The 23,968-nt window shown below is 40.6% G+C and overlaps 2 protein-coding genes across 2 annotated transcripts in view; both read left to right on the top strand.

Moving 5' to 3' along the window:
• Positions 1-550: 550 nt before the first annotated feature.
• Positions 551-23,968, top strand: part of LOC125769473 (uncharacterized) — a 103,087-nt gene continuing 79,669 nt past the window's right edge. Inside the window, exon 1 of the mRNA XM_049438207.1 lies at positions 551-560. The gene's annotated coding sequence lies outside the window, so the exon portion shown is untranslated. The remainder of the gene's footprint in view (positions 561-23,968) is intronic.
• LOC125769644 (uncharacterized) lies at positions 2,859-13,207 on the top strand. The gene is made up of 3 exons (XM_049438451.1): positions 2,859-5,328; positions 5,359-5,388; positions 8,077-13,207. Exon 3 carries the CDS (start codon positions 10,837-10,839, stop codon positions 12,022-12,024), a length of 1,188 nt encoding a protein of 395 aa, XP_049294408.1. The 5' UTR covers positions 2,859-5,328; positions 5,359-5,388; positions 8,077-10,836; the 3' UTR covers positions 12,025-13,207.

Below are 23,968 nucleotides of genomic sequence, written 5' to 3'. Positions count from 1 at the left end.
ACGAAGCGCCAAAAGGATGAAGGATTGGAATGGAAACGTGATTGCAGCCTTGACATATAAGAACCGTAACGAGCCCGATTATATAAACGGTAGGCGGAGGCGGCATATTTAAATAAACGCAGCGTGTATTCGGAAGGACATCGGCGATATGCACGTAGATACCTTCTCCTATCACGCTTCAAGCGACGAAGCCGACGATCAGACCAAACTGGTTTAGGAGGAGGGCGAAATAAAGGACTACACGAATGGAGAGCAGAGGTAACCAGGGTATTAAAGGATATAACGGCCTCATCGACTGATGTACAATCAAAAAAAAAAGACCAGTCAGCACGAGATAGGATAGAATTGAGCTTACGATAGTCCGTACGACGAAAATTAAAACTACACGCATTAGACGCACACGACGGAGGACTGCAACTATGCAGGTCTGTGGATAGAACCACGGAGACTTCTAAAGGAGGGTGATGAGTATCCACAGGCAGCAATGTTGAAATAGCTGGAGAGACAGTACAACACGCAGCGGCCTGAACATTAGTTAAAACTAAGTCCAAGAAATGGTCGTTCGGGTTTGGTACACCATTCAGTTGGTAAAGACCATGCACATTAACTATGTCCATAAACGATGATCTGCCAGAAGAAATGCTAAGCGGGGTAAAATGGTCGAAGCGAGATGACGTGGTATTGCTGATTACATCAATATTATTGTTAGGACCCGTTGGTATCCAGACAATATCCGTTTGATTAAAGTCACCCAGCAGTAAGAGGTAATCTTCAGGATCCATCATCGCTATCACATCACTCATGCACATAGAAATCTCAGCAAAGTACGAATGATTATAACGCATCAATGGTGGTACATATATAACACCGATGAAAAAACGGCAACCGGCTAGTGATACACGCATCCATAACATTTCCAGCGAGGGGTGAGTAATTGGTATAAGCACTGAGCAGAAACGAGAGGTGCAAGCAAGAAGCACACCACCACCACGTGAGCAATTACTATTTTGGACACTTCGATCACAACGGAAAACGTTGTAGGCTTCGCAATCAAAATATAGGTTGGAAGAAAAGGAATCATTTAGCCAAGTCTCAGTCAAAGCGATGATATCGTAATCATTTTCTTCCGATGAAAGCTGCAAGTTGGCATGTTTAGTACGCATCCCACGCACATTTTGGTAATAAACCATAAATTGGTGGCTTAAGACGATACTGATAGTTGCTTGGTGGTGCGAACAGGCACGGGCGTGGTTTCCAAACTGTGAGTTACCGGGGTGCTCATGGGTGACGCTTGAGGTGGTGAGTCCAAAAAATCCGGCAGTACCGATTCTAGGAGCTCCGAAGACTGCGATGGGGTGCTTGGTGAATGTATTGGTGTGATTGTGCACTGACGCACTAAGCTTGACGCAAGAGTAACGGTATCAGCAGTATTCAGAGCAGTAGCAGCAACAAGTCCAACAGGATCTCCGTGAAGGTTGATAATGGACCCAGGTAGTGACGAGGGATCAAACAGCACCCTTTCCGAAGATCGACGATTAGGATCGACAACAAACTCACGGACCGTTAAAGGTAGTGGCCAATCAATCGTTGACAACACAGTGTCTTTTAGTGATAATGGTATACCAACCTTGAAAGAGATAAAAGACATCTTTTCAAGGTTAGCACCACGTTTTGTAAGCCGATGGACTACTACATCATTGGAACCTATCATAGATGTAACCCACACACGCATTGAGTCTGATGTGACATTAGGCTTAACGTTGGTGAAATAAAGCCAAGCTTTATTGTGAGGATCAGTGCTAGTGCGCTTGTTAAGCTGTGAAACCGGGAGAGCCGTTGTGTTGGTGATGGGTAACTTGCGCTTATCATGATGGTGTATTGATGTCGATTGGGAAGACAACTGCCCATTATTAGTAAGCCTGTTATCCGTTTGTTGCTGATCACTCGAAAGTGTGTTGTTGTCCCTGCCGATGTTGAAGTTTGTGTTATCCACGTTGTCGGTTTGACGTACAAATGTCCGGCGTTTAGCCTGTGATGCGTAAGTATCGTTTCCATTATCCATCGTGTTTTGTAGTGAAGTGCGTGTGGTGGTAAGTAGCGCCGGTGGCAATGATGTATACGTGTCCATGAAATCGAGATGAGACGTGTTTGTAGTATTTGCAGTAGTTGTAGTTGTGATCAGTTTAGGTGCAGGATGATCCGACAGATGAGATAACGGAGCCAATTTGTCAGAGAGAGCAGCAGACTCCGATTTAAGCTCTCTCATAACGAAAGATTTCAATGATGAGATCGATGATTCAAGAGAGGTCAAAATGTCATCCTTCACTAGTTCGAGTAAAGAAGCTATCTCACAAGTGAGAAGCGACTTAGCACCTTTGCGAAACTGAACACATTTCAAGCACATCCAGAAGATTTGTTGATTGCGGCTAAGCTCCCTCGTACAGTCCCGTGTCATTCCAGTGCAATGAGTGTGATGAACTGAACCACAGAAACCACTACAGTAGACGATAGTATCGTTTGCAGTTGGTGCATCACACGAAGCACACAACATGATTGTGAGTAGTGAGTGCGTAGTGAGTAATGAGCCAATATCCAAACACAACCGGCAATCGTAATGACGCTTAGGGCGGCCTTAATGCAGCAAACACAATGCGAACAAAATACGCGTCGTCACAACAAACTAAAGTCGATCCAGGCAATTAAGTTCGTTAAGTGCACCAAGAGTTCTTTTAAGCATTGAATGCTAGCCACACAGAATGTCCTGATCACGAAAAACAGCAAAGACAGTACGCAAAGCCGGAGCAGATACAAAGCACAACCGGACGATTTGGTGTCGCCGTGTGAATGTCTGTGTTAGTGTCTGTTTTAACTACAGCTGCATTCTTAGCTGCAATGAAACGATTTGTTGCGCGCCGAGGTTTAGTTAGCGAACTCCATTCCGATAATGGAACAAACTTTCAGGGTGCGGCACATGAGCTAAACAATATATACAAACTATTACATTCCAATGAGCATCAATAAGCGATAAATTCTTGGGTTAGTGAGAACGAGATTAAATGGAAGTTTATACCACAACGAGCTATATCATTTTGATGGACTCTGGGCATCTGCGGTCCGTTCGTTCAAGCATCATTTAGTCAGGGTCATGGGAGAGTCATCCATGACATTCGAAGATCTCACAACGTTATAAGCAGAAATCGAAGCATGCCTTAATTCACGACCATTAACTCAAATAACAGACGATCCGGCATCATATGAAGTACTTACGCCAGGGCATTCCTTAACAGGCTCTCATTTACGAACTGTACCTGAGATGTATATGATAGACATCCTACAGAATCGTTTAACTCAGTGGCACGTTGTTCATAAAAAATGCGACATTTTTGGAAACGGTGGAATGTAGATTATTTGAATGTAGAGGACAACAACTGCAGACAAAATGAAAAAAGAAAGGTTTAAATATTTTGCCAGGCGTGTTGTTAGTAATCATTAATGAAGACAATGTTAGTCCTTCTCGTTGACCTATGAGGTGTATTGTTAAAACTCATCCTGGTAAGGACGGAGTTGTATGAGTAGCCACATAGCGCACTGCCACTCAGCAAGAAATAGCAAGGCCAATTGCTAAAATATGTTTACTTCCATGCATTATTGCATTATTGCGGGATAGAATAGATTTGAACTCACTTGAATTTTCCTTTATACTTGAATTTATAGAATAAGTTGAACTCAACTGGATGTGCATGAAATTACTGAATTAGTTAATTAGCTTATTAAAATACAACCGATTGCATTTAGCTGGCCGGAATGATGAATTCTAGTGCATAAATTATTATAATGAACTATTAGCTAACTAAGGATGAACTCGAGCTGGAAGCCTTCGAAGTTGCATGTATTCGTCTCCAAGAGAATCCGAACCAGTCCGCTATCCCTTTTGCGCTCAACAAGGACCGTCCGGGGAGACCATCCACCTCGACCGACGACGCCCACGTCGTCCAAATCAAGGGTTTTTGATGGTCAACAATCGTCGGTTGACGATACGAGACCTTTCGGAAAGTGTTGGGATTTCCAAAACCTCGGTCAACACCATCCTGAAAGACGTTTTGGGGTTGAAGCGGGTGAGGTCTAGCCTGGTGTCGAGATACCGGAACCTGCTTGTCGCACAACGCAACCGGATGTTTTAGCTTTTACAATTTTCTTTATTTCCGAGCTCCGAGCCGGACAAATCCGGCGCCCTCTGCCGGACGGTATTTCAACTTCCCCGCTCCCTTTTTAGGTCCTACCTCGATCGCGTCGAAGTCTGCAAAACGATGATAACAGACTATCCTAGAAAGCTGAAATCGATTACAACTGGCGACGAAACGTGGATTTACGCATACGACCCGGAAACAACAGACCACACCAGCGAGTACCGGTCCTATTTAATTACCTGGGGGTGATTCACAAGGAATTTCTTCCGAAAGGCCAAACGGTGAAACTATCTAAGCGTAATGCAGCAGTTGCGGACCTCCATACGGCGAAAGCGGCCGGATTTGTGGAAAAACAACAGCTGGTTTCTGCACCACGATAATGCAGCAGCATACGGCCATCATTTTGAGGAAGTTTTCGCAATAACTGCCACCCATATTGTTCCGCAACCGCCGTATTCACCAGATTTGGCGCCAGCCGACTTCTGGCTGTTCAACAAGCTAAAACGGAAGCTTCGGAGACACCGTTTTGACCCTATCGAGGAGTGGGAGAAGAGGTGGAAGAGGTGCATTGCATCGGAAGGGATTATTTCGAAGGTCATTTGGCCTAATAAAAAATGAATGAAGAATAAAAAATGAATGATCCATCGCTAGCGCGGCGTGTTATTGTCGCACGTCGACGCATTATATAATTTTAATAAAATGCCTTTTTACTTCACTCCAAATTGTGTTATGTCCTTTTATGTGTTAGAGAAAGTGATTCGGCCAAAGGAGTAGCGTTGCTCACTGGAGGAGGCAATAGGAGCAGGAATATTGCCTTTGAACTTTACAATTTGGTGGCTTCAGAGAGGAGTGAGCAAGCCCTCCACCTTTTTATTGCCTTCGGCGATCACTCAGCGAGGTTCCGGCAAACCTGCCGAGGCGATCTCAGGGAAGGAAGTTTCGGCGAACCTGCCGAGACGATCCGAGGGAAAGAAGTTCCGGCGAACCTGCCGAGGTGATCTGAGGGAAGGAATTTCCGACAAATCTGCCGAGGTGATCCGAAAGAGGTTCCGGAAAACCTGCCGAGGCAATCTGATGGAAGGAAGTTCCGGCATACCTGCCGAGGCGATCTGAGCGAAGGAAGTTCCGGCAACAGGCTGAAGTAACCCGATGTTCCGGCCACCCGGCTGAGGTAACCCGAAGTTCCGGCCAACCGGCTGAGGTAACCCGAAGTTCCGGCCAACCGGCCAAGGTAACCAGAAGTTCTGTCCAACCGGCCGAGGTAACCCGAAGTTTCGGTGTGTCAGTGAAGTGTTTCAGCGCGTGTTAGTTTCATGTGTAGTAAGAAGTAAAGTAACAGTAAGTGTGCGACAGAAACAATAACAGTGCGTGAAACAAATGAGTGATGTGCGATTGAAGTTAAGAGGTTGCAAGCGGTCTACGGGTTTACGAGGTTAATAAAAAAAAAACATTTTCTTATTATACGACTGAAAGATTAGGATAGGAAATCATTGTGAAGGAATCACTACGCATTTGTTTTTTTTATTGTTTTACAATTTTTAAACGTTGATTGCCCGAAGACTGTGGTCAAGTTTTAATTGAATTTTACCCTAGATCAACCTTAATCCAAACAATCATGTCCATTCAGAAACGCACGACTAGGGAAGGTGATCAATTATGGGCCTCAAACAACAACTTGAGGATTCCTCGCAACAACAGCTGGAGACAGAAAAAGGCATGAAGGACGTACAAAGGGGGCTACCGAAAACGTTGCTAAACTAACGGCCGAACTAGTAGAAGTTAGATAATTGTTGAATGAATGTAAGAGGCTAGAGAGTGTGCCTAAACCAGAAGCCGTTGAGAGGCTGTCTGATCCAACAAATTCGGATTTAAATGAAATACTGCGTTTCGTCTCGCAAATCTTGAAAGACGGGCCAAGAAAACCGCTTGTTGGGTTACCGGAGTTCAATGGCAAATATCAGGACTGGGCCAAATTTAAAACAGCATATGATCAAACCAGTCAAAATGAGAGCCTTACTCCAATTGCGAATCTCATAAGACAGCGCAGTTTAAAGGGAGATGCTGCGCAGTGTGTTAATCGCCTATTAACCGACCCACAAACTCTATGCAAAATCATGGAACGGCTAAAAAACTAATACGGAAGCCCTAACCTAATCTACGCCAGATTTTTGAATGATCTACTATCGGTGCCTAACCCGACGCTCGATGAACCTAAAACAGTAATCAATTGTATGAGACTGAGACTACAACTATGACAGTAAATTTTTTTTGATGATCAGCGATTGCTAAACGATTTAGTCAAAAAGCTTCCCGCCGGTATGAAGCACAAATGGTATAATCTCGTGTTAAAGGAAGAAGCTGAGGGAGGAAACATTACCAAAAATTTGGAAGATTTAGCAAATGGGTTTCGACCACAGGAACGAATGGCAATAAAGTTGTCAGTTGATATAAATAATGATCACACCGAAACAGAAGGCACGCGTTCTAGCAATCTTTCTACCCAGCGGTCAAGCTTTCATGCGTTTCACCTCGTTTCATCCTCTTCCAACCCTCGTTGGCCTATACTTTTGCGTGTCAACACAAGCTATCTCTGTTTTTTCGTTCGTCAACCATGTTCTTGTCTCGCGCTTTTCACACTTCGCCGAAGTTCGACGTGCTCCGTGTTGTGTATTTACACACTGAGCTCATGGAATATTTTTGTGTGTGGAGAAAACCATTTTGTCATATTTTGTGTTGCTTTCGAAGTGCAAGGTTTGGTTAGTTTATTGCATAGAACAGGGAGATAAAATGGATATAGAAGGATAAAAATGGCTTCGAATCGAAAGAGTCTGCAAAACGATGATAACAGACTATCCTAGAAAGCTGAAATCGATTACAACTGGCGACGAAACGTGGATTTACGCATACGACCCGGAAACAACAGACCACACCAGCGAGTACCGGTCCTATTTAATTACCTGGGGGTGATTCACAAGGAATTTCTTCCGAAAGGCCAAACGGTGAAACTATCTAAGCGTAATGCAGCAGTTGCGGACCTCCATACGGCGAAAGCGGCCGGATTTGTGGAAAAACAACAGCTGGTTTCTGCACCACGATAATGCAGCAGCATACGGCCATCATTTTGAGGAAGTTTTCGCAATAACTGCCACCCATATTGTTCCGCAACCGCCGTATTCACCAGATTTGGCGCCAGCCGACTTCTGGCTGTTCAACAAGCTAAAACGGAAGCTTCGGAGACACCGTTTTGACCCTATCGAGGAGTGGGAGAAGAGGTGGAAGAGGTGCATTGCATCGGAAGGGATTATTTCGAAGGTCATTTGGCCTAATAAAAAATGAATGAAGAATAAAAAATGAATGATCCATCGCTAGCGCGGCGTGTTATTGTCGCACGTCGACGCATTATATAATTTTAATAAAATGCCTTTTTACTTCACTCCAAATTGTGTTATGTCCTTTTATGTGTTAGAGAAAGTGATTCGGCCAAAGGAGTAGCGTTGCTCACTGGAGGAGGCAATAGGAGCAGGAATATTGCCTTTGAACTTTACAATTTGGTGGCTTCAGAGAGGAGTGAGCAAGCCCTCCACCTTTTTATTGCCTTCGGCGATCACTCAGCGAGGTTCCGGCAAACCTGCCGAGGCGATCTCAGGGAAGGAAGTTTCGGCGAACCTGCCGAGACGATCCGAGGGAAAGAAGTTCCGGCGAACCTGCCGAGGTGATCTGAGGGAAGGAATTTCCGACAAATCTGCCGAGGTGATCCGAAAGAGGTTCCGGAAAACCTGCCGAGGCAATCTGATGGAAGGAAGTTCCGGCATACCTGCCGAGGCGATCTGAGCGAAGGAAGTTCCGGCAACAGGCTGAAGTAACCCGATGTTCCGGCCACCCGGCTGAGGTAACCCGAAGTTCCGGCCAACCGGCTGAGGTAACCCGAAGTTCCGGCCAACCGGCCAAGGTAACCAGAAGTTCTGTCCAACCGGCCGAGGTAACCCGAAGTTTCGGTGTGTCAGTGAAGTGTTTCAGCGCGTGTTAGTTTCATGTGTAGTAAGAAGTAAAGTAACAGTAAGTGTGCGACAGAAACAATAACAGTGCGTGAAACAAATGAGTGATGTGCGATTGAAGTTAAGAGGTTGCAAGCGGTCTACGGGTTTACGAGGTTAATAAAAAAAAAACATTTTCTTATTATACGACTGAAAGATTAGGATAGGAAATCATTGTGAAGGAATCACTACGCATTTGTTTTTTTATTGTTTTACAATTTTTAAACGTTGATTGCCCGAAGACTGTGGTCAAGTTTTAATTGAATTTTACCCTAGATCAACCTTAATCCAAACAATCATGTCCATTCAGAAACGCACGACTAGGGAAGGTGATCAATTATGGGCCTCAAACAACAACTTGAGGATTCCTCGCAACAACAGCTGGAGACAGAAAAAGGCATGAAGGACGTACAAAGGGGGCTACCGAAAACGTTGCTAAACTAACGGCCGAACTAGTAGAAGTTAGATAATTGTTGAATGAATGTAGGAGGCTAGAGAGTGTGCCTAAACCAGAAGCCGTTGAGAGGCTGTCTGATCCAACAAATTCGGATTTAAATGAAATACTGCGTTTCGTCTCGCAAATCTTGAAAGACGGGCCAAGAAAACCGCTTGTTGGGTTACCGGAGTTCAATGGCAAATATCAGGACTGGGCCAAATTTAAAACAGCATATGATCAAACCAGTCAAAATGAGAGCCTTACTCCAATTGCGAATCTCATAAGACAGCGCAGTTTAAAGGGAGATGCTGCGCAGTGTGTTAATCGCCTATTAACCGACCCACAAACTCTATGCAAAATCATGGAACGGCTAAAAAACTAATACGGAAGCCCTAACCTAATCTACGCCAGATTTTTGAATGATCTACTATCGGTGCCTAACCCGACGCTCGATGAACCTAAAACAGTAATCAATTGTATGAGACTGAGACTACAACTATGACAGTAAATTTTTTTTGATGATCAGCGATTGCTAAACGATTTAGTCAAAAAGCTTCCCGCCGGTATGAAGCACAAATGGTATAATCTCGTGTTAAAGGAAGAAGCTGAGGGAGGAAACATTACCAAAAATTTGGAAGATTTAGCAAATGGGTTTCGACCACAGGAACGAATGGCAATAAAGTTGTCAGTTGATATAAATAATGATCACACCGAAACAGAAGGCACGCGTTCTAGCAATCTTTCTACCCAGCGGTCAAGCTTTCATGCGTTTCACCTCGTTTCATCCTCTTCCAACCCTCGTTGGCCTATACTTTTGCGTGTCAACACAAGCTATCTCTGTTTTTTCGTTCGTCAACCATGTTCTTGTCTCGCGCTTTTCACACTTCGCCGAAGTTCGACGTGCTCCGTGTTGTGTATTTACACACTGAGCTCATGGAATATTTTTGTGTGTGGAGAAAACCATTTTGTCATATTTTGTGTTGCTTTCGAAGTGCAAGGTTTGGTTAGTTTATTGCATAGAACAGGGAGATAAAATGGATATAGAAGGATAAAAATGGCTTCGAATCGAAAGAGCACGCGTTTTTCAAGTGACTGGATAGTTTAGTTAGGGATGTGGTGATCAAAAAATACTTGGAAATAGGGAAGATGCTTGACCAGCGTGCCTCCGGAACAAAGTGGTGCTGAACCTGTTTCATGGCTGCTGAGATTAAGCGGCTTCTTAGTGGCTTCTTAATGTCCTTAAGAAGACATTAAGAAGCCCGCTTAACGAAGATTTTGCTCGCGGGGAGAGCACCACAAAGACCTTCGTACCCCATTGGAAGATTTGAAGAATATACACACTTAAAAATATTTCACGACTTCGGTTAAATACACTGCCGAAATTCATCGGCCCTTTTATGTTTTGCGGATATGTCAGTTGAAAATTTGCCATTGCCGAAAATCAGTACAATTAACAACTGAAATATGAGTTAAATATACATTTCAACCGAAACTCGGCAACACTGCATGCCGAGCACATACGTTAACACAACTGTCACCGAGCTCAACTGTCAAAATAACCGAGGTATCGACTTTAACCAAAGTGGGTATAGATATCAGGTGGGCTTATCCCTAACGATTTGACAGCTGCGCAGTAGAAAAATGAATTAAAATTTGAAGTTTATGGGTTCGATCTTTTGTCAATGTACGTGTGTGAATCCTTTGGAACGTGCTATCTGTGTGAGTGAAAATATACGTATCACAATCGAACCCACAAACTTCTAATTGGTTTTCAGCATGTCTACCGCGTCAAACCTATGAGCCCACCTAGTCTCTTTACCCACTTTGGGCTTTAACCATCGTGTTAGCCGAGACTCCGTTTGCTGTCATGGCCATTTTGTGTTATTAGTGAAACGAACAGGTTTTGGAGTGATTCTGTGTAACAAGTGAAAATTTCCTAAAATAATTTCCAAAATGGATGATCTTTTAAACGTGCTGCAGCAGGAGGGTGTAAGAATCTACGACATTTTTAGTAAGTTTGTTTAAATGACAATTTTTTCCATTTAAGTTTACGGTACCAGCTCTAATATGCTTCTTCTGCCGGGAAAAAGTATTTGGCTATGTCGAAGAGCTACAGCTGCATACAAATGCACATATCCGGCAAAAGCACTTTGATCCGGATAAAGTGTATTATGATTGTATGATGCCAAAATGCCGATCGACATACAATCATTTTAAATCATTAAAACGGCACATAATGAAGCAACACCCAATTGCGCTGAAAACACACGGTGCCAACAGAACTGTCGGAGAAACTCTCGATAAGATCGCGGACGATTCCGTTACACAAAAATCGAACCTTATGGAAATGGAAACTAATTTTGTCATCAATTGCATGCCGATAATTGAAGAACAGGATGCATTTTTAGAAGAAAAAATCACTTTGGATCAAATAAAAAAAACCGTTGCTCTAGGGTTATGCAGATTGACGGCAGATGTGTCACTACCTCAAACCAAAGTTTCGCAAATGATAAAACTTTGTCAACATCTAGTTCAAATGCTTGGTGATTACTTTGAAGAAAAAACAAGGATATTTTTGAAGGACCGTAAAATTGATTTGGCAGCTCCTGAAAGTATAAGCTTTTTAAATAAGTTCCACGTAGAATATATATTTTCGGAGGTTTCAACGCTTTCAAAACAAACCAAGTTTTTGAACAATTTTGCGATTAGTATGCCAACCCCAGTTGAAAAAGTGCTTCAAAATCGAGAAGATATTCGCCATGTTGCAGGTATCACAACAAAAGTGACGGTTAACGAAACCTTCATGTATATACCGATCACTGAGACATTGAAGCTGATTTTGAGAAATCCCCAGAACAGGGAACTAATGAAGGATAATTTGCCGCCAAACGCAACCGTCAAAGAATACTCAAATTTTCGATCTAGAGAAACATACCAAAATAGTGAATATTTTGAAAAATTCCCCGACGCCATACGACTCAACTTGTATCAAGACGATGTGGAACTCGGGAACGCACTGAGCTCTAGGGCAGGCATAAACAAAGTATCAGTCTTCGATTTGAAAATAGAAAATTTTCCATGCAAGTGGAATAGTTCTCCAAAAACAATTTTTCCGCTAATCTACTGTACCTCTATTGACACCAAAAAGCATGGTTTCAACAAGATACTGGAACCTCTTATTCATGACCTCAAAAAACTGGAACATGGAGTAGATGTTTTCTATGGAAAAGAAAAATATACCCTACGAGCTGTAGTATCGATATTCTGCGGTGATACTCTGGCTGTACATGAGGTTTTCGAACTATTGGGGCCCATGGTAAAGTTCTTCTGCACATGTTGCACTATGCCAAGACCAGCGTTTTCATGAGAATCCGTTCCAACATGTTCCTACGCGTACGAAAGAGTGGTATGATCACAACTTAAATAAGGTCAATTCCGGAGAAATCAAGCCTTCAGATTGCGGATTGAAACGTGGTAATTGTATATTGAATGATCTGCAATACTATAACATTACACAAAATTTTGCTTTGGACACGATGCATGACATAGCAGAAGGATTAGTGCCAACAACTATTTAGCTAGTATTAGGCCACTATCATAAAAATAAGTCGTTGGGTTTCAATGCATCATTCATCAATGATCGCATACATTTATTTGCCTATGAATACATCGACAGAAAGAATAGACCATGTGCGAACTTTACTTATGGAATGCTATCTAAACCCAGTACTCACAAACTCAAACAGACTGCATCACAAAACCTGCTACTGCTCCGTTTATTCTCATTTTTGTTTATCGACAAGGTCCCCGCAGATTGCAAATATATGCGTATGATCGGTCATTTGCCATAGCCCGTATTTTGATGTCCACAATTATACCTGATCATATGTTAGTTACTTTAGAGGAACTCATTCGTCTGTATAACTGTTTAGTGTTCGAGCAAAAGAACAAGCCAAACAAAAACCAATCTTCAACTTGCCGGAATTTCAAAAATATATGTAAAAGCTTAGCACAACGACAATGTTTTACAATGGCCATAGATCTACTGGATAATCCATTTACTGATAGTATTACATATTATGGAAGAAACTTAATTAAGCGAGAACATTGTTGCAGTGCTCGCTACATAGATTTGTGTGTTCCATATGTTTTTGTTCCCAACAAAGTAACGATAAATTGGATCGACTTCAAGAAAAACTTGCTAGTGGAAAAACCACGATGATGAATATTATCCGTCGTATGCCATTATCGTGGAGATAGTGGTTATAAATACTGCAATCTTTCTGCTACTTAAGTTATGCAAAACCAATGAATATGATGATTTCCTAGAAGCGTATGAAGTTGCAGTAGAACGATGCGAAAAATTTGTTTCGTTTGAACAAATACATTCACATATCACTTTCGCTTCATACTGTTTTGGACAATGGACGTAGAAATGTATCCCAACAAAGATGAACAAGAAACGCAGAAGCATGAAGGACCAACGAGAAGCTTTAGTCCTACTCTTAACACATGCAATCTTGACACGGTGAGTATTATCAGTTACGGTTAGTGTTGGGTAAATCTGATTCAGATTCATGAATCTGAATGAATCTTTGAACTGAATGAATGATTCTGAATCTGAATGTCAAAGATTCATGAATTTTCGAAGATTCATGAATCTTCGAAGATTCATGAATCCTCAACGATTCATGAATCCTCCAAAATTCATGAATCCTCAAAGATTCATGAATCCTCAAAGATTTATGAATCCTCAAAGATTCATGAATCCTCGAAGATTCATGAATCCTTGAAGATCCATGAGTCTTCGACGGTTTATGAATCCTCAAAGATTCATGATTTTGCGTATTCTTTACGCAACTTGACTTCAATTGTAACCATTTTGTGAATGGAAGTCGGTTTGCATTTTTTATGATTATTTTTCCCAGGTTGTTAGCAGGTGGGAAGGTTTAGAGCAAATTATTTAATGCGGTAGTGTAGCTGCGCCTTGCTGCGCCTTTGGGCGACCCGATGGTGTATGTGATAAACGGCGCCGGTATACACTGAATGACTGGGTATCAAATCCCATCCGGACCGTCTCCCCGTAGACTGACTATCCTGCTACGTGGTAAAATAAGTCTTGATACGGCCAGGCCGTTCTAACCGAACAAGAAGAAGAAGAAGAAGTCAATATGCGTAAAGAATACGCAAAATCGTGAATCTTTAAGGATTCATAAATCATCGAGGACCCATGGACCTTCAAGGATTCATGAATCTTCGGAGATTCATGTATCTTTGAGGATTCATGAATCTTTGAGGATTCATGAATCTTCGAGGATTCATGAATCTTTGAGGATTCATGAATCTTTGAGGATTCATGAATCTTTGAGGATTTATGAATCTTCGAAGATTCATGAATCTTCGAAGATTCATGAATCTGTTGGGAGTCGACTCATGAATTGAATGATTCTTCACTGAAGATTCATATGAATGACTCTATTCAGAAGATTCATTAAGCACAACACTAGTTACGGTGTGTTTTACATGCAAAGAAGTACCTACCATGTTCCATTTTTTCTCGTTAAGGAAATAGACGTAAGCCTTCTCCTTCTGCTATGTGACGAAGGAAAACAAATTCACGAATTATTGACAGAAGGCATCAAACCTAACGAGAATCACCAACAAAAAAATTAATCACATAATTTTTGATTGGCTAGCAAGTAATTACGGCGTGTAAGTATTATTGAAAAATAATGAAAAGTGTTTGTTGATATACTAATTTCATATTTTTCAGGTGTCCACAAACGGATCTTAAAGTAATGCTTGCTAAATCATTGGTGAAAACGTATCCAATTTTGGCCTCAAACGTTTCAGATGTACCGTATGTACTACCGGCATTACAAATAGCAATACTGTCATGACACCAAAAGCCTTATTATGAAACTCAAACGGAGATTTCACAAACGGAATGTCACAATTCAAACGGAAAGCAAATTTGCATTATGGTTGCTCGTTGGAGTCGACGAAAGTTTCATCGATTTTATTTAGACATATGAGCTATCAAAGCAGTGATAACGAAAAAGTGGAAAATCTTGTCCCGCAGCGACGATTGCTACGCAGTATGGCCGAACCCTTGCAACTACCGAACCATGCGTACTAGAAGTTTATTGAAATGGGATAAGTTAACCCTTATTCTTTTCTTTTCATTCTAGTTTTACGAAAGATTTCCGCATTTCTAAGGAGATGTTTAAGGACATCCTTACTAAGATTGCTCCCAAGTTTCCTCCAACAAAAGGAAAAGGTTTGAATCATGGGGAAATGTTTGCTGCAACGTTGCGGTTCTTAGCCGAAGGAAGCTATCAACGTGGTGCAGGACGGAGCTTCAACGTAGCAATTGCTCAACCGACATTTTCAGTCGTTTTTGCAAAAACTTTAAAAATTTTAGAAGACACTTTGTGCTCTAAATGGATAAATGTAGAAATGAGTAGTGAAGAGCAGCAAGAGGCGCGGCGATACTTCTTATCCAGAAGTGATATCCACACTTTCTGACGCCATTCATGTGAAATATATTTTTAGGTGTGCGATCATTTGATGCGCATACGGTATGTAAACGCGAAGTACAGCGGGGCAAATCACGATGCGCAGTTCGACAACTTTTTTGCACAAAAAAACGAAATTGGGCAGCCCAGCTACAGAGTATTAGGTCACTTATAACCCGCCGTATGATGTAAACGGGCGTGACAATTTATTTTTTTATAGGTGACTCAGCATATCCATCTAAACCCTGGTTTGTGATACCAAAACGTAACGCTGTTCCAGATTCACCAGAAGCGACGTTTAATACATACCACGCGAAGGTCGTGAGATTATTGAACGTACCTTTGGTGTCCTAAAGAACCGCTTTCGATGTCTATTGGGAGCTAGACAGTTACATTATACTCCGGAGAAAGCAACTCAAATCATTAATGTGTGCTGTGCTTTGTACAATATGTGCATTGCATATAAAATAGAAGAATTTCCAATGCAAGTGAGTTCTGCACTATAGTAGAGTGGAAGAATTCTGCACTGTCGTACCAGGTACAAACACACATGGTACCTCAGCATTCATTGTGAGATGAGTGAAAGCTTGTGGGATGTTCAATGATATTTCAATGACCATTCTTGTCTAGACCGTAAACTTATAGCAGTATATGAAAATAGCCTTAAACTCCCTACCATCTTCTGCTGCGGTAAGAGAATACATACTTCGAGCGCACTAAATGCCAATTTGTGAGCCATGCCAAATTGATATTAATTATTTATCTTATTTAAGATAATTTAAGTTAATTGATGGTACCTACTTAACTTTCTTTTGTTATTTCTTAAAATCATTTCCTATTTGAAGCTTTAGAACATATTTATGTGTGTGAAAATGCGACACGTTTACGCATAGATCCATGGAAAATAAATTTGGAAATTAATTTAGTAAAAATTCACGGCGCTTATTTCAGTTCTTATTAAATGCTCTACAACTACTTAGATAAGTTATATGTGTTCATTTCTTAACATTTGCTCAGCTAACAGCTCTGGTTGTTATTTATCTCTGTTGGCGGTGGATGGTAGCCATGTGATTTGCCTGTATTGCCCACTATTGTTAAATTTAAGTTAGTGAGGTTTGAAACTCTCTCTTTCAACTCATTCAGAGGCTTAAGGCGCTCCGGCCCACCACCAGTTGCATGAATGGAATTGTTGTTAAGCCGCAATTTTTTCTTCATAGCACACTTGTAGTCAAACCAAACACGTTTCCATGTGACAGTGGGTCTAACTAGCGGCCCTAATGCATTTAGATTTTCCGCCAAGTCGGTCCAGAATCGGGTTTGAATGATCTGGCGATGTCTGGAGCAGTTTCCATCATATCGACCATTTTTTTTCATATTACACTGTAGTAGTGCGTCCCTCATCGTTTTCCCTGAAAATCGAATATAAAATATTGATTAAAAAGGTATTCTGTCTGTTATGAACACGCTCCTATTTATTCGTTCCGTTCTAAACTTACATGTTATACGATTTTCTACTGGTGGTAGTAATTTCCGTAGCAACCAAATGACGGAAAGTCGCTTGAGTAATGTTTGCTTCCGTTTGGCTCTTGTAACGCAAATTGACATTCCGTTTCACGACAAGCCTACATTGATTTTTAAACTTCTTTCGAGCCAAACAGAAAGTCAAACGGAATGACATAACACGAAAAGCAACTTTGTGTGACGTTTGAAAAGATGTCTGCGTTTCATAATAGCCCTGCCAATTTAAAATTTACACCCGCGCATTTGAATCTCGTGCTATCTCCTTCTATCACTTTGATTGAATTTTATACTGCACAGCAGTGTAATTAATAAAGATAGAAAAAAGATAAAACGAATTCCGTTTAAACTTAAGATACTTTGCAGGCAGCGTGGTTTCACAAAGGTGGACGAGGATCAGGACGGCATGCTGGTTCTATTCATTATCGAATGGAAACCCTTTCCAAAAAATCCAGTAGTCGGGTATTCCACAGAACGAGGAACGATGACAAAACTCCGTCTACTTCAAAAATACCAACGAACGTGACGCACGTGAAGAAAGCATTGATGATTTGGTAGGATCAGATACGAAGTTTGTTATATTTATTTATTTTTTTATTAATATTAACTTTCTTCATAGGTATTTGAACTGGAAACAATTGTTCTTTCGGAACATTCTATCTTAAAAATTAAAGATTTGTGGAAACAAACCTTGAAGTACCGCCACGAAAAGCGTGCTAGAGGGATTTTTCCCAATTTATGGCCTTCTGCTCTGCAGCTTCAGCCTTCAAAGGAGAATTGGTATGTAAATGCCCGTAAGAAGTAGGAATATATTTGCTCAAATTGATATTTTTCAGATCTCTTTCGAGTTCGAATTGATCAATCTAACTGCTGGTTAATTCGAAGATATGTGGAATATAATCCAACCAAAAATATTGGAAAAATATCGACTGGATTTCAAGTTCATTAAAAATGACCTGATTAAATCGCTGTGCGTCGTCCGGGAAAAAAAATTCTATCAGAGGAGTCAAGCGAACCCGTGAAGACGACCACAAAGAGGATGAATCGCGTAAATTAAATCCGTAATAATAAAATCCGTAATAATAAATAATCGTAAATCAATTAAATTATTAAATGGAATAATTGATTGGATTGATGTAAGTTACGTGGGTTAAAGTAAGGTTTCTATTAGAGCGCACCTGCAAAATTTCAAGAGTCATAATAGTTCAATGGCGATTCACGATGTTTAATAATACTACAGAAACTCTTTTGCGCATCATCAAAGCGAACATTAACTAACTGCTTTCCCTCGCAGGCTTCGTGCTGATAGACGTTGCTTTACTAATACCGAAATTTACAGTCAAAAGAAACCACTTGATTTATGTGTTAATTTTTAAAATTGTATACTTTTGTAATACCCTTTTTCATTGTTTTAGTTCGAGATGTCATTTCCGATGCCTGATGTCCCACGTATTATAATTGTTGGCAAAATGTTTGATCATGCCTCCTGAAGTGTCAGAAACGAACAAAAGAAGAATAAAAATTTGATTGGGAACATCATTTGGATTAAGAATGGTCATAATTAAAGAATTTTCAAATAATCAACGATATTCTCTAATCGCTACTCTAATAATACCACACGAATCAAGATTGAACACTCAGAATGTTTGCTTTAATTACAAAAGGCATGTTTAAAGGCAAAGCTAGGTTTGCCGGCTAAGCTAGTAAATTATACAGCGTTTTTCAGGCTATTTTTTTCATTCAACTGACATTTTAATTTCTGTAAAGGACTATTTCATCGTCCTGTGAATAATTCGTTTCCGTGGTTCTAAAACTTTATTTTGTCAAGTTGAATTTCGTCACCTTTACATATTATTTTTATCGAGCTGTCAAGTGTGTTTTAAAATTTCCATAAATTTTTTTCCGGGTTTGAGGCATAAAAACCGTTAAGGAAGATTCTGCTGTTCATATTAATTAAAAATAAAAATAACAGAATATCTTTAAATTAATAATTCAAAGATTTTCTGTTATTTTAATATGTTAATGTTATTTAATATGAACAGCAGAATCTGAGCGGAGGAGGACAGCCAGAGTCGCTTCTACATGTCTCGCTCGCTTCTACATAGAAGTGGCTGAATGATACATCTGTACAGGCATCCCACGGAATTTTAATCAGTTAAGATGCGTAGGCCCGCTGCCGAGACAAGGAATTGAAATCGGGGCCTTGCATGCCGTCTTTCTTAAACCTGTGTTGGGGTATGAGGTGGGACTTATTAACATCATAAATATTAATATTGAAAACGTGTCAAAACAAACAACCATAACATGCACTGTTCACATGGGTAATCGTTCATCGAGAATATTCTGGCGAGTGAAATTATTTAATTGAACATCCAATTCAATCCACAAAGCATGGAACCAACTTACCTTCATCCATTGCAATCCTCTCGTTCGATGCTACCGTAGCGACGAGAATATCATTTTGGAACTCGTCCTTGATTTTTTGTAGGCAAACGTACTTCGTAGCTAAACGGTTGCATAAACCAAAAACAGCTTTAGAATACAACCATTATAATGGAAATTGGGTTAATTATCGTTTAACTTACAATATTCCATGTTCCGAAACCGTATCAGTGCAACCGGTGAACGATTTTCTAAACAATCATCAGGTAAATCACACAGTTCCACTTAATATTTTTTCTTCACACTATACCACAAGCACCATATCACTGCTTGCACTGCACAACACATCCAACGACACCATTTTCCATCACTAGATCGTAACTTTGATTTACTCTATTTGTTGGCAAACCTTCAGTTTAAGAATGCCTTCTGTTCAAACCAATCTTTTGATCATCTTGATAATATTTCGAATGCAAAGATTTCCATGATCATTGACATCGAAAAACAAAAAAAAACTAAGGTGGGGACAAAACGATGAAAGGATTTAGGTATAAAAACATGGTTCGTAATCGGCACCATATTTGGCAACGAGATGTCTCCAAGAACAAGTGCGTGAAGGGAAAGCATCGCATCCAATGGCAGTAGAAATCCTAGCTAGGGTAATTATATGCTTAGTAATTTTTTTACAAAATGATTTATCTAGTCCCCTGAGCAAATTCATGGACATGAGACTTTGGCATTTCTGGTGGTCATGCGGTAATGCATATTAAAATTAAAAGCTATTCATTGAAATGTTGATAAAAAAACCGGATATCAAATGCCATCCACAAGTGTTTAAATGTCCAGGTAGACTAGAAATGACAGGCCAAGATCACTTGAGGCTTGAGGTTGCAAGAAACCCCATAACAAAGTTGAAACATGTTTTCCCTAATTAACCATATCTGTCTTCCTAAAGCCTTTTTCATCAGAAAGCTGGATATGAACATCATTTATCATCATTTTGAGTTGAATTATACGCGGATAATACAGCGCAATTGGCCACGATGGAGATTCACTACCAGCTAGCTGTAAAATATCTTAGATTCATTCAGTATATCATTTATCATTAACTCGGTGCTTCCTTTGCAACTCCACAAAAAATTATGACATCTGGACCATATTGTTAAAACTATAGATAAATCTACACAAACTTCATCGTAACGAACTGATAAGCATGTTTTATAATATATCTTTGACTGTGAACAGTTGAAAGAAAGGACCATCCATTGTATGCAAAGCGAACAGAAGAACCGTATAGAAATAAATGGAAACATTTTCATAATAATCATGAAAACGTGAAAAAAAAACTCACTTGCGTAATCGTACGTCGGTAATGTTCCCGCGAGATTATTTTCATTAATTGTAACCTAAAATGAAATGTATTGCATTAAACTTACGACTCCATCCTTACGAACTTACGAACATCCTGTTCAATCCACAAAACGTGGAACCAACTTACTTTCATTCAATGCTAGCTATCCTTTCATCAATTTGCAGCGTTGGGAATACCATCTTCGAACTACACAGCTTCGAATGAAGCTCTTGATTTTCACTACAACGTTTTGTAAAGAAGCGGACTTCGTACATCTGCTAAACGACTGCATGAATCTAAAACAGCTTAAGAATAAAACTATTACAACGAAACTTTGGTTAATTATCGGTTAACTTACAGCATTCCATCTTGAAGTCCGGAATCGTATCAGTACAACGATTGAACGATTTCCTAAGCAATCATCAGATAACTTTTATATATTTTTTTCTCGAACCAATCGGCTTTACTTCACACTATATAAAAAGCACCATATCACTACATGCACAGCACCACACATCCAACTACACTATTTTCCATCACTAGAACGTAACTTTGTTTTTCTTCATTTGTAAGCACGTACTACAGCAAATCGTCTGGCTTCTTGTGAATCAGACGTTTCGATTTGCTGCAGCGCTGCCAGACAAATATTGACGTTAACATGACGTTCAACGATAGTTCGATATGTTCGAAAAACGCTCAGCGCCTAAGTGGCAACTACACGTAAATTTTCGCTTTTAGCTGATTTTATTGATTACATGATTTGGTTATTACATTTATACAGGTATTCCTAGATGGCTAAAGTCTGAAACACGACCCCCCCCACTCACGGTCACTCATCTGCGTGTCAATTTTTCGTACAGGGTGGTTCGGAGACTATGCAATGTGGCCTGAATTTGATTTTTTTTACAATTACTATTAAATTGTAAGGAGGTTTTCGCATAGTGAAAAGTGATGAATAACATCGAGGAACCAAGTTCCATACGCTGTTTGTGAAACAGTAAAATTTTCCTCATTTTTGGCCCAACTTTGCCCCATAGCTCCGCCGGTATCCAAGATATCGCCAAACTTTCTTCTGGCCATGGCTAGATGGCACTTGTGGCTAGATTTCGTCCATGCACCACTAATCGCTACCATGTCTGTGGCCAGAGCTATTCGCGAAAGCTCCAACGGATCGCCAATCTTTGACCTGTGGTCGATAGATGGCACCAATTGCTACATTTTCTTCTTGGACGGCCATGCCCTCAGGTGTCTGTGTCTCGAAACATAATTAAAAAACACGCAACCGATTTCGAACCACCCTGCACGAAAAAAAGTCACTCAAATGAGTGCCCGTGAGTGGGGGGGTCGTGTTTCAGACTTTAGCCGGAATACCTGTATAAATGTAATAACCAAATCATGTAATCAATAAAATCAGCTAAAAGCGAAAATTTACGTGTAGTTGCCACTTAGGCGCTGGGCGTTTTTCGAACATATCGAACTATCGTTGAACGTCATGTTAACGTCAATATTTGTCTGGCAGCGCTGCAGCAAATCGAAACGTCTGATTCACAAGAAGCCAGACGATTTGCTGTAGTACGTGCTTACAAATGAAGAAAAACAAAGTTACGTTCTAGTGATGGAAAATAGTGTAGTTGGATGTGTGGTGCTGTGCATGTAGTGATATGGTGCTTTTTATATAGTGTGAAGTAAAGCCGATTGGTTCGAGAAAAATATATAAAAGTTATCTGATGATTGCTTAGGAAATCGTTCAATCGTTGTACTGATACGATTCCGGACTTGCTGGACTTGATACAAGATGGAATGCTGTAAGTTAACCGATAATTAACCAAAGTTTCGTTGTAATAGTTTTATTCTTAAGCTGTTTTAGATTCATGCAGTCGTTTAGCAGATGTACGAAGTCCGCTTCTCTACAAAACGTTGTAGTGAAAATCAAGAGCTTCATTCGAAGCTGTGTAGTTCGAAGATGGTATTCCCATCGCTGCAAATTGATGAAAGGATAGCTACCATTGAATGAAAGTAAGTTGGTTCCACGTTTTGTGGATTGAACAGGATGTTCGTAAGTTCGTAAGGATGGAGTCGTAACTTTAATGCTATACATTTCATTTTAGGTTACAATTAATGAAAATAATCTCGCGGGAACATTACCGACGTACGATTATGCAAGTGAGTAGTGCATGTTCCGGTTCTTTATCTATCATGTTTTCGCCATTGTTAACACAGAATAAGGTTTTTTACACTAGACTCTTTTTATAGCGCAGTATTTACTTTAAATTGTGATTCCAGACTGACTGGTTTAAAAAGTTAGTCTCTTCTCTTCTGCTTCTAACCTTATTCTCTCCATAATTGAACTCCGGATACTGCGTTCCTCTTTCGCCCGAACGAAACAGGACTATCAACTTTGCTATTATCTAGTTCGCCCTTTTCGTCCGTAGTCTCTATTGACAATTTGTTGCAACATTCCCCCGCGCGTGATCCGCTTGCGTTCACTTATATCTAACTTGTGGATACATCTATCACTGCTAGTTTAATTTCCGGCCTTTTTATGATTCTGTTACTAATTTTCACCCATGCTTGCCGGACGCGATCATCTTTGCCTTTCACAACCGTTACAATTTTTCCTCTTTTCCATGAATTTCTTGTCGCGCCGCCTAGTATAAATACGATATCTCCTGCTTCTAAGGGCTTCACATGCTCAAACCATTTGGGTTGCCGTGATAATACAGGAAGATATTCTTTTAACCATCTCCTCCAAAAACCATCCAATAGATGTTGTGCCAGATTCCAGCTACTTTTTAGCGTGTTCTTCACATCGGTAGGCTGAACCTCCAATTGTTTCACACCTGACGAATTTTCCAACAAAAAATGATTGGGAGTCAATGCCTCTTGATCCGCTGATTCCAGAAGAATATATGTTAATGGCCGTATGTTTATCATGAATTCTGCTTCTTATACAATGGTTTCCAGGGTCTCGTCATCTGGGTTTCGCGGGGCATCTATGACTGTGCCTATAGCAGTTTTCATTGATCTCACCATTCTCTCCCATACTCCACCCATATGGGTTGCTCCTGGTGGATTGAAATTCCAGCGTGTGCTTGCGTTTGTAAATACCGATGATAGCTCTCTGTATCGTTGCTGTAATTCTGAGCGTAACTGCTTATTGACACCTTGGAAGTTAGTGCCATTGTCGCTAAATATTTCTGCTGGCGCTCCTCTTCTAGCCACAAATCTTCGCACTGCCATCACGCAAGATTCTGTGGATAGGCTATGAACCACCTCCATAAATATGTACTGTTCTTATACTCAGACATGTGAATAATGCCATCGCTTTGCGTTACTTCTGCCTACAATCGTCTCCTACATTCGTGAAGGGTCGGATGAATGGCGTGACCCTTTCTATAGGAAGCGGTGCCATCGGGTCTGCACATGATTTGGCATGTTTTATAAGACATATCATGCACTCTCGAATAACGCGAGCTATCAATACCCTTAGCTTTGTAACATAATATTGTTGTCGTAGCTCATTTACAACTGTCTCTCGATTG

Source organism: Anopheles funestus, chromosome 3RL (assembly GCF_943734845.2).
Source record: "Anopheles funestus chromosome 3RL, idAnoFuneDA-416_04, whole genome shotgun sequence".
NCBI classification, from domain to species: Eukaryota; Metazoa; Arthropoda; class Insecta; order Diptera; family Culicidae; genus Anopheles; species Anopheles funestus.
Note: the sequence above shows the minus strand (reverse complement) of the source record. Positions and strands in the feature narration are given on the sequence as shown.

Excerpts from the sequence above, each read along its gene's own strand:
- LOC125769644 (XM_049438451.1), top strand. The coding sequence starts at position 10,837 with ATGATGCCAAAATGCCGATCGACATACAATCATTTTAAATCATTAAAA.